Raw genomic sequence first — 11,112 nt, 5'->3', positions numbered from 1 at the left:
GGGTGGGGGGACCTTGGGGTGAGGCTTTTGCTTCTGAATGTGATTCTGATGAAACAATGCTTGACTTTTTTTCTTCTGTTCTCTTTTTGTATTGGTTTGGGTTTGTATGTCATTTGCACACCTGTTCATCGCTGTTTATTGGCTCAATAAAGACACTCACCAGGTGTTTGTTAATAAAAAGCACTGGGCGGGAACTTCCTGTCACTCACCTTCTGTCTTCTTTCTGTTCTGCTTGGCGCTGTCTCCCTGCTTAGTTTGATCATGTTTTTTTTCTGTAAATACTATAAATATATATATATATAATAAAATGATGAAAAACATCAACGTCAACATGAGAGCTGCTGTGGTATTTTTACTCACCTGTACCTGAGAGCTGAGGGAGGGGGCACTGACCCCTTATTATCCCACAGTGTCTAAAGTAATGCAACATTCCTCAACTGGTACAATGTGTTTTACCATCAATAACCTCTAAAAAAGATCTTGAATATACTAATGCAACAATAATTTTTACTTTACACAAAGGCAATGTCTTTGATGTAATTTAAAAAATTTAAATCTCAGGAAAAGTAAAAATAAAATCTCAAATTGTAGCGGCAAGTGGCAATCTGCGGGTCCTAACCGCTTTGCACTCAACAGAGAGAAGCAGCTGAATTCTAGTTAATTTTACAAATGAGCTAAAAGTCAGTCCTGGTGGCCGGTGTCATCACAGAGGCTTTTAGAGCATATTGCCTTGTAGCTGTCAGTTAAACTTTAAGTCAGTAGGACTCACGGTGTGGCGGGGGCAGCCTTTCAAACTTTTTGACCCTTAATTATAACACCAGGTGCTCCACAACTTCTGCCCAATGTTTAACCAGAGCAGGAGAGCAGAGTGGAGTTGAACTGGTATCAGCTTTGGAAAAGTGCCCCTTTAAGATTTGATGCCATCACCATTGCCAATGGTTACTAAGACACAAGTTAATTAATTTCGAAAAGAGTATTTTTGGACTGGGATCATTTAAATCTGTGTTTTTGAAGCTTGATCAGACAAGTGAAGCTCCCAGGTGTAGATGTATTTGAAAATCTTGGCTCCTCCTAGTGGCAGCATCCGAAAATACACTGTGGGATGCTGCTGCCTCACATGAATCTACTTAGAAACTTTGATGTCAGGCCCCTGTAGAGTTGAAAATGTCTTCTGAGCATGTGGAAATGTTTGTGCTGATGCTGGGTCTTGAGATCGGGTCGGGTGGACCACCAGAACATGTAGGGATAATCTTAAACATGCACCTCTGATTTCATTTTAATCTGACCAGCAGTTGTTGAGAGATCCTGCTGAATGGAAGGATCCGACATCATTAAACTCTCCGGCACGTTGACGGAAAAACTGTGATGAAATCCTCGTCATTTTCTTGACAGAGCGCACTGTTGCACTCTGTCCTCAGCTTCCTGTACCTCAGCTAACATGCTGTAGATTTCCTCTGCCGCCCGCCATCCACACGGCGGACGCCCTTGATTTGTACCCCTGCCTCTCCCTCCGGACCTCTAAATAACCACACACACACACACACACACACAGAGAAGATAATCTGTAGGTGCAGCTCCGCTTCGCTACGTCACTGTGTCAGATGGAAACGCTGGAAAGGCAAATGAAGAGATACTTGACATTGAATAGTGCCAGTTGTTGTTGAGGCTCTGCTTCTGCCTCTGATATAAAACCCTGTGGCAGGTGGTGGAGGGGTTGTAGCTGCCTGCAGTCAGACCTCGGCAGCAGTGATATTACATGATAAAATGCAAGTGCTATCTGCTCATACCCAATCAGAAACACCACGTTTATCTACATCTGACTGCTGAGATATATTTAAAGGTGCAGCTTGTGGAACATCCTTGTGTTGAAAAGGTAATGTGCTTTCTGATCACAGCTGCCCCTCTCCCTCTCTCTCCCTCTCTCTCTCTCTCTCCCTCCTGGTAGGGAGGCATGGGGCTGCTGGTGACCTTGAGTTATTTTTAGCACAATGGGGGCGCTGAAAACTGGGAGCAAGGCTTAGAGTCACTCTGTGGAGTCTGCAGCTTACTAGTGCGTGGCCTGTGTGCCGGCTGCACCTACAGGGGGGGAGGGCGTCTCACAGGGAGAGGCCTTCATGTTTGTCCAGCAAAAAAAAAAAAAGCAAACCTGCAGTTTAGTGAGACACGTGTACAAGCAGCTTACCTACTCCAGTGTTGAGGGTTACACAGGTACTGGAACAGGTAGTCAGTCCGTCAGGGCTGGAGCCAAGCAAGTGTATCACAGCTGACAGAGGTGTTTTCTTTTATACCTTTATGCAGCCATATTGGAAGTTGGAGTGAAGAGTGTTTAACTGTGGGAATAATTGCAAACACTTTTAGACAGAAAGCAAATATAGGAAAAATAGAGAGAGTAGTTCCCGGCTCCTCTCTCACTTCTGCACAGATGGCCAATCACATCAAAGGGGGCGTGGAGGAACAGAGTGAAGTGTGTCTGACACGGTAAGACACTGAAACACAGCACAGTGTGTGTAACTTCGTAGCGTTGTGGGGCTTTCAAACAGAGGGCGAGCTGCTCTGCGCTCGCTGCTCTTGCGAGCGCACTGATCAGGGGAGTCATGGACGACAGAGCAAAAGTAGGCGGGGTTTTCCGAAATTCTAGTGGGACAATTTGAAGCAGGAAGCTCTAGGAGTCTATCGTTGCCACCAACAAAGATGCATCTTTCCTGTGCTAAGAAACAAGCCTTAAGCACTAACCTGCTAATAAGAATAAGAAGGGGAGCAGCAACGAAGAGGCCCACAGAGAGGCACACAGAGCAACTTGGGGAAGGAGCTCCGTTTCCCCAGCGACCGGTTTCAGGTCTACTTCCTGTTTACCTCTCATGCCTGGCTGGAGGCCCCATTTCTATTGGCCGCACAGGTGTTTGTCGTAACGCAGCGCAAGCCGTTGTAAATGCGGGGGTTTCACAGTGCACTGGTGCCTTTGCCACATTCTGTCTGAATGCTCCAATATTTATGATGACAGCACTTGTTTCATCTTTTTGTAATCCACCAGTGTTACGGACCAGTCAGGTCAGGGGATAAGGGGTCATCAGTACTTGTCCTAACCTGGAGTGTAGAAAGGGAAAATGGGAAAAGAAACAAACAAAGCTGGAACGGGTTTCGATGAATTGGGAAACTGCTAGTAGCAGTTTAGTCAGCGAAAGCCTGGAGCGCTCTGGTCTTTCATCCACGTGAAAGGCGTTGTCTTGTTTCTCAGATAATGTTTTAATGTTTCCAGCAAAGACAAAAAAAGGAATTCTACTCCTCCCTTTCACTCCAAACAACCAGGAGTGCACGCTTGCATGCATTTGATTGGCTGATGCAGCCCCTGACGTTGCATTGCATTGCAGCATAAGTTACATTTTTTTCCACAGGACGCAGCATCTTTTTGCACGATTCCCCGTTATGAACATGTTTTTTTACACAGACCCCAATATCAGTGTAAATGTGGCCTGAATTTGACAAACCTGTGTGGTCATCTTGTTTCCTGCCCCTGTCCTTTTAGTGATGCTGTTGTGCTCACAGTTATTTAATAATGTAATTATACTTTGATGTTCATCCAGCTAAATACATGCAGACACTCAGAGAGGACAATAAAAGAACTAAACACATGTTCATTTCAACACAGTTTATTTACATGTTCTCCATACACCTCATAGTCCATGTGAAGCCTTGGCATCTACTATTGCATGTCGCTCTCAGTTCATCATATTAACAGTCTTTTCTCTGTACTTGGCATCAGTGCTTCCTCTTTCAACCCACACTCCGGTGTTCAGAGCACACAGTCTTTACTGAGCAGGTCTACCTCTGTCCAGTCCACCATCTCTTTCCTCTGAGTGGCTCCCAGGTCTGGGCTTCAGTCGACGGGGCCCTGGAAGATGAGTTTGATGTGGCCCTGCTCCCCTGTCAACCATGTACCACAGAAGGGGCAGGCAGCATGGAAGGCGTGGGTACCGTGGGGTAATGGGATCTGGCTCCACCCCACCACTGTCTTTTCTGAGCATACATGGCCACAGGGGCAGAAAGCATGAGTGGGCGGCCCAGCATCCAGGTACAATCCTCCCTCGCAACCCAGCCACAGCGGCACATAGGGGCCCACTCGCCGGCACATGGGGCACTCCCTATCCCCGGTGCTAGCTGGCGCTGTGCCCCCGGGGCCGGCGGGACCCTTCTCTTTACGGTAGCCCCAGTTGTGGTAGCCATGCACATGCCCACAGTTGACGTAGACCCAGGGCTGCTTCTTGTCGACAATCTCGCGCTGGGCCAAGCTGGGGAAGGCCAGGGTGTTGAAGCCCACGGGACACTGTGGTCGGGCGGCGTTCAGCTCCTGGCGAAGGGACTCCAGCTGTTTGAGGGTGGGGGTGTGGCGCAGTCCGGCGGGGGTCCTCCACAGCAGGGTAGCCCCACACAGATCAATCAGAGAACCGTCCTGTAGGGTATTGGACTCATTTTCAACCTTAAGAGAAGTACAGAAGGAGGAAACAGAGCACGGGAAAGAGAAACAGGGAAGGTACATCAGTTTTCATCACTTTCATTATCAAAGAGACGATGCACTGATCCAACCTTTTCTCTCCAGATACCCATCCAGCCGAACAGATCAGCGCATACCTAGAACCAACGTTTTGTGATGGGGCTCTGGTGGGTTTTTGTTAATCTGAGAACAAAAGCCAACATTTGAAGCAGGGAGGTTTGGTCTTTCTGTTGAAGTGGAGTCCTGTAACGTTGAGTAGAGGTATATGAATGTCTTGTCTACTAGAAGCTTTTGTGATATTTGTTTTTTACGTTGATTTTCTGTTGTTTCCAAATTGAGAATATGATGAATGGATGCATACTGTACCTGGTGAAATGGGTTGTCATCAAGGCTTCTATCTACCTTGCCTTTAATGTTTTCTCACTAGTGTGTATACTGTTAGACCAGTAGCCCCAACATCTGTCACTCTGAAGGTGTTTGAGCGGGTCTTCTGAGAGAACCAGAGAACTTCTTTCCCTGACGTCTTGCAGAGAAAGAAGTACTCTACGTCTGCGGTCATTCATACCTGTGCTGTACTGACTTTATACAAATTCTGTTTAAGCTGTTCAGGTTTTTTGGATGCCAACAACTTGAAGGTGACTGTTTCCAAAACAAATTAAGCTGATGTTGGACCGTAAAAGTCACAGTGGCCATTTACCCCTGGTGATACTCTAGATGGTCAGGATTGTCAACAGATAGAGACCTACTGATGCATGGACATAATGACCTCATGTACTGGGAGGTCAATACTACAAGAGTACTGAAGAAAGCTCAGTGAGTACTTTTCCTTTAAAGACAGCTAAAAAAGTTTTTCATATCAAGGTACGATGCAACATTATCATGTTTCTATTGAGGGTATCCAAACGTTTGTCCTCAGGTCAAGACAGGAGACGGTCAAATCGGTACCAATTCAACGCCAGATTCAAAAATCACATGCTGGGAGCCCCAGCAGGGGAAAGGGAATCAATAGCTGTGTCCCAATTCAGGGGCTGCATCCAAAAAAGAAGGCAGTCTCCGAAGGTGTTCCCCTTCATAGTCATTATAGACTGTGAAGGCCGGACGAGGCTCCTATCGCATAGCAACCCTGACAACATGTAACTTTTTTCACAAAAACTTTAGGTTTTAAGGCCCTTGGTTATAGTTGTACCATTAGCTGTTAAACTAAGCTGAAACCCAAAACTTACATTTAAATCAGGCTCTCTGTCAGTGTTGTCTGCTGCCATATTATTTTCATTCCAGCGCGCAATGAATCTTGGGATATGGTGGGCAGGAACTGGCAGGAAAAGGAGGCATTTGAAGGAGCCTTCGAAATGGGACAGTCTAGTCGCGCCGCTGTGATGCAATCAGCCTTCAAATGCAGCATCTAAAGGATGCAGCCGTTGAATTGGGACGCGGCCCAAATCCCAGTAACTTCAAGTTCTTGGGTCGAGTCAAGGTCAATAACCTCAAGTCTTGTGACCGTATCAAAGCAAACACAGGACTTTGTTTCCCATCAACTCCCACTTCAACTCACCAGTTTTCCTCTCTGCTGAGCTGAGCGGGTTTCCCTCAGGGCAAAGACGTTGCCACAAACTGAGATTTCCCTCCAGACACCCGGAGCTGGCTCAGACACAAACTCCCCTGCTGGGTGCATCACCAGCACCCCGTTGGTGGTCAGGCCGTCCATCAAGCCGTCCGACGTCCTCCATTTGGCAGCCCGCTCCTAAGAGACCCACACATATGCACACACACACACACACACACACACACACACACAGATAGAGCAGGCAGATGCAGAGGTTAGGGGAATGATGGGGAGGCACACAGGGATATAGTGGAGGTGCATGTCAGAGGTGCGCTGGCGAGAAAAAACAGCTGACGTTGCTTTTGTTCTGATACTATATTTAGCTCAGTACAGAATGACTACTGTACTGACTAATACACAGAGATGCACCCATGCATAAGAATAACCTGTTCCTGAGAGAAAGAGAGGGTGTATGATGAACACAAATTAGCTCTCATGGAATGAAACAGCAAATTTCTGGCATGTTTACCCTCATTGCAGCCTGGAGACTTAGTTCTGCAAACATTTCTTTGAGGCCGTTGCTGCTCTGGAGGAAAGAATAATTTTTTTTTAGACCAAAAATTACTGTACTGCTGTACTCATTAGCATTTTTACATTAATAATGGTTCAGGTGACTATGAGTAAGGGCTCAGAGTATTATTACCAACTCTACAACCCTCAGCTCTACATTGCGTTATAGCATCTTTCAGCTCATTGTTTTGGCTTTACAGTCTATGACTAAAATATTTTGGTTCATCAACCTCATTTCCAGTAGCAGCAGGGATATACCACCACAGCACAGACAGGCTGATGCAGGATGGTGGCTTTTAATAAGCAAAAACAGTCTGAGTCAAACGAGTGGACAAGATGCGAGAAGCACAAATCCAGAAACCGACAACACGGAAATAAACACAGGGAGCAGGTAAAGACAATCTGACAGAGGATTAGTGAGAGTGATGAGAAAACTGGGATCAGGTGTGTGGGTGGGCAGGGAATCTTAGGTGGTTACAGGTGAACAAGTGGAACAGGGAATAAGTCCAAGAGGGAAACTAGGGTGCAAACCGTGACAAGGCTAGCAGCAAACACAACACAGCGACAGTTAGAGACTAGCTGGATGATTCTTTGCTGACATGTTTTCAGCTTTCAGAACCAAGTGGCCAAAAAAGAAACAACAGGTAAATTCTCAACATGGGAGAGTTCTCAGTGTGCCGTCTTTAATTTTTCAGCTAGGGTCTGGATATTGATGCTGTATATGTGTCAAATATATCTTAATTTTAAACATCAAAATCACAACATCATCAACATCCATCTCATAAAACCAAACTTGACTTTGTTAGCTTTTGGGTTGTAGAACCTGCTGGTACATGCATCCCTTGTGTGCAATTTGAATCCCACCTGGGAGAGGCGAAGGTGAATTCATTTAATGGAAACCCACAGATCATAAAGAGGAAAACTGGATCTGTTATGATGGAAAATCTTTGAGGTCCCATGCACAATCATGCATTATTTATCTATTGCACAATAACAGTCTCATGTGCGTCACATCCATCACAGAGTTCAGAGGTGAACCACAGAGAACCAGCTCACACCTGATTTTTAGTAAAAGGAAATATTTGCAATATTTCTTCCATGAATCAGTATAACTGTCCTGATGGCTGGGGGAGTTATGCAAACCCCAGTTGTGTGTGTGTGTGTGTGTGTGTGTGTGCGTGCTGTGCACTGGTTGATGACGTTATCTCTCTGACTGCTGGCCTAGTTGTCGTGGGTCCTGATGAATCTTGCATTAGATGAAGTCATGCTGTCATGAGAAAGGGCTATTATTGGTTTGCACTTTGTGCGCCTACATGTCACGCTTCAGATTGCCCCACCCAGCACTTCAGCTGTGGGCTGCAAACTTTCACATCCAAAGGAGGAACTACTAACTGAGGAATGGCAAATAAAGTAAAATGTATTTATTAATAATAATAATTTATAATTTGAAAAAATAACACGTCATCCCAATATCTAAATGGGTCGGGGTTAGTTTCCATAATTAGTCTATAGGTGTTGTTTGCTAAACTAGCTGGGTGAGGCTGCAGACAGCTCTGCTGCTGAGCTGCTGTGATGGTACATGACTGTGCTGTGTAAATGAACCTAAGAAATGCAGCTGTCTATTAAAAGACTATCTATCTATCTTTCTTTTGTAGTTTTGGCTTTTACTCTTTTCTACCAGGAATGATAAACCTGTGATCAGCAAGTCCCATACAGACATATAATATATGACATATAGGTTCCTATATCAATGTGTCACATATAAAGAGGTATATAATTATCACATATATACATCCTCTGGATATATGAAGTTTATAACATGTATGAAATACCCATAGAAAAATCTATATATGTACATATATTAAAATATCTATGGTTCATTTTTATATGCTATAACATGTTGTGACCATATATGTCAACAATATATATATATATATCATTTATATGTGCAAGTTCATTAAACAAGTGAAATATAAAAATACTACATGTTTATATATGTTTTTTTTTATGTATGTTTTTCAAATGAATTTCTCATTAATCTTAAGCATGTATCTTCTCATTCTGGGAAAGTGGTCTCAGACTTTTGGACCCTACTGTATAATATCAACATATACTGACAGGCTTCGGGATGGATATATATTGATGTAACATACAGTATGTCTACAATATAAACATATATACATAAACATCCATATTTGTGTTGCATATATATATGAAATTGTTTTAATTTCTAATAGGTTTCATACACATTTTTTGTTTTTACATATGTGCCATTTATTTTATATGTAAATGTTTTTCATATATGGAAATTCAGTGTATGTATATCCAATACATTTGCGTTGGGGTGAAAATAAAACTATGATTTATTACAGTTACAACTTACTATTGATGATATCACATATAAAGACCAACAACCATTAACACCTACAGGCAATTTAGAGACGCCAGCTAACCTGCATGTGTTTGGACTGTAGGAGGAAGGTGGAGGAAACCCACACAGGCAAGAGGAGAACATACAAACCCCCTGTTTTTATATCCAAACAGCTTCCACACTCCTAAAGCCTGTTACTGGAGCTAACCCACCACAGCACAATCCATCCGGTCAGTACAATATCATCATGGCCGATATACAATATGTAAAATTTGTTTTTATAGCACCATATAAAAAGTATTTAAAGACATACTGATGAATGTTATAATGTGTAGCATGTTTACTGACTGGTTATGTAACTACACGTGTATCTGTAGTATCTGTAACAGCTTTACACAGTAACACAGAGAGCAGAAGCAACACTTCAAAGATCCAAAGATCTGTCATAACACACACACGCACACACACACACACGCACACACACGCACACACACACACGCACACACACACACACACCCACCCATGTGATCAAGCCAGGTCACATGCACAGACAGTCATCCTCACAGCTATGATGTCACCCGTGGGCGGCACAGCCGTGTCCCTGCTGTCGCTCTCACTACGGTTGCTATGGTTACCACGGCTGACTCGTGTAGTTTACCAGGAGAAGCCCGGCACCCGGGAGTTCGGAACACTCACCCCCAGGAAGATGTTCTTGGAGGAGTCGAAGCCGGCGGCGTAGATGCGGGCCGTGTAGGGAGCGCTGCGTTCGCACATGATGCGACAGGCGTAGCGGGAGATGGTGCTCTGAGCCGACTGTCCTCCGCCGCCACCCTCCCCCGCCGCACCCCCACCCTGACTGCTGCCGCTGCCCGCCGTGTCCGTCACCACGAAGTCGATCATGCTCTCTGTGGACCGGCCGATCTACGAGAACCAAGAGAGCAGCACTGATGTGAGAAAACCACGTGCTGGTTCTACTTCCTGTGTGTTCTGTGGAGGAAACAGAGGAACTGCAGGGACTGCTGTTTGTCTGTCTAATGATTGATGCTGATGATGATGCTGATGCTGATGCTGACGATGATGCTGATGCTGATGATGATGCTGATGCTGATGATGATGATGATGGTGATGATGATGCTGATGCTGATGAGCCAAAAGATGAAGTTTGTCCTCATTAGTGAAACCTGTGCTAAAGTAGAACTTCACAGGATGCTCCACATTCCTCATTTTAAAGTTTCTGATATTCCTCCTCTAAAACAACACACAATCTAAAAGTACCACTTTATTCTTGTTATATTACTTTTTTTTCTTGAAATATTAGGAGTTTATTCTTGTAAAATTACAACTTTATTCATAATAATATGACTTTTTTTCTTAGAAGAGTGGCCCTAACACTCTGTCGTAGTAAAGAGATGTTGCTGTTGATAGGTTGGACTGGAGCCCTGTCGGTTTGTATGGATCTCCTTGATGATGAGAGAAGGTGGTTGAGCTGCTGAGAGCAGACACGTCTGACTCATCTTCTCTTGTGGATCTTATCTCCTCAGTCTTTTGTCTTCCCTCCTTCTGACTGAGACTCTCTTTCCTCCCTCTGTTTCTCTCTCTTGCCCTCGTTCTCTCTCTCATGACGCTGCATTCTCCAGTCGTCTGACAAATCTGCTAACAGATTACCTCTGTGCTCCCTCAGAGCTGTGTGTGTGTGTGTGTGTGTGTGTGTGTGTGTGTATGTTATTCTGTTCATTGACTCTCCAGGGCTAGGTACACTTACTGTTGACACCTTAAAGGAACAGTTCAAGGTAAAGGAAGAAGGAGTATGACTGATATCAAGTGATAGCCTAGCTTAGACTGCTAGAAAGAGTTAAGGTATAAAAACAGATAGCTATGTGCTTTCTGAAAACAGCTGATTAGCATGTTAGCTTCAAGTAAATGTGTTATGGATGAATGTAAGAACTAAATACTGGACTCAAATATGTCAAGTTTTCTAACTTCCTTGTTTGCAGTAGTGTTTCTCCCATTAGGACCACAGACTTCACATAGTGATAACGTCATGAAAAACTCGGAGAAAGTCTTACAAATATAAAACCTCCAAAAATGATAGATTCAAAATAGAAAGATACTGACTGACTCTGTTTGCTGTTGGAACTG

General features: G+C 44.2%; 1 protein-coding gene across 1 annotated transcript in view; it reads right to left on the bottom strand.

Annotated features, from left to right (window-relative positions):
- Positions 1 to 3,631: 3,631 nt before the first annotated feature.
- peli3 (pellino E3 ubiquitin protein ligase family member 3) overlaps positions 3,632 to 11,112 on the bottom strand; it is a 28,021-nt gene continuing 20,540 nt past the window's right edge. Inside the window, exons 5-7 of the mRNA XM_023423937.1 lie at positions 9,670 to 9,894; positions 6,042 to 6,230; positions 3,632 to 4,474 (exon numbers count right to left, since the gene is read on the bottom strand). Of these exons, the coding sequence (XP_023279705.1) occupies positions 3,875 to 4,474; positions 6,042 to 6,230; positions 9,670 to 9,894 (1,014 nt within the window). The 3' untranslated portion in view covers positions 3,632 to 3,874. The remainder of the gene's footprint in view (positions 4,475 to 6,041; positions 6,231 to 9,669; positions 9,895 to 11,112) is intronic.

This window comes from Seriola lalandi, unplaced genomic scaffold (genome assembly GCF_002814215.2).
Source record: "Seriola lalandi dorsalis isolate HSWRI2012SDOR001 ecotype SW California unplaced genomic scaffold, Sedor1 jcf7180002054694, whole genome shotgun sequence".
Lineage (NCBI taxonomy): Eukaryota > Metazoa > Chordata > Actinopteri > Carangiformes > Carangidae > Seriola > Seriola lalandi.
The sequence above is the reverse complement of the archived record's forward strand: the minus strand, read 5'-3'. Positions and strand labels throughout refer to the sequence as shown.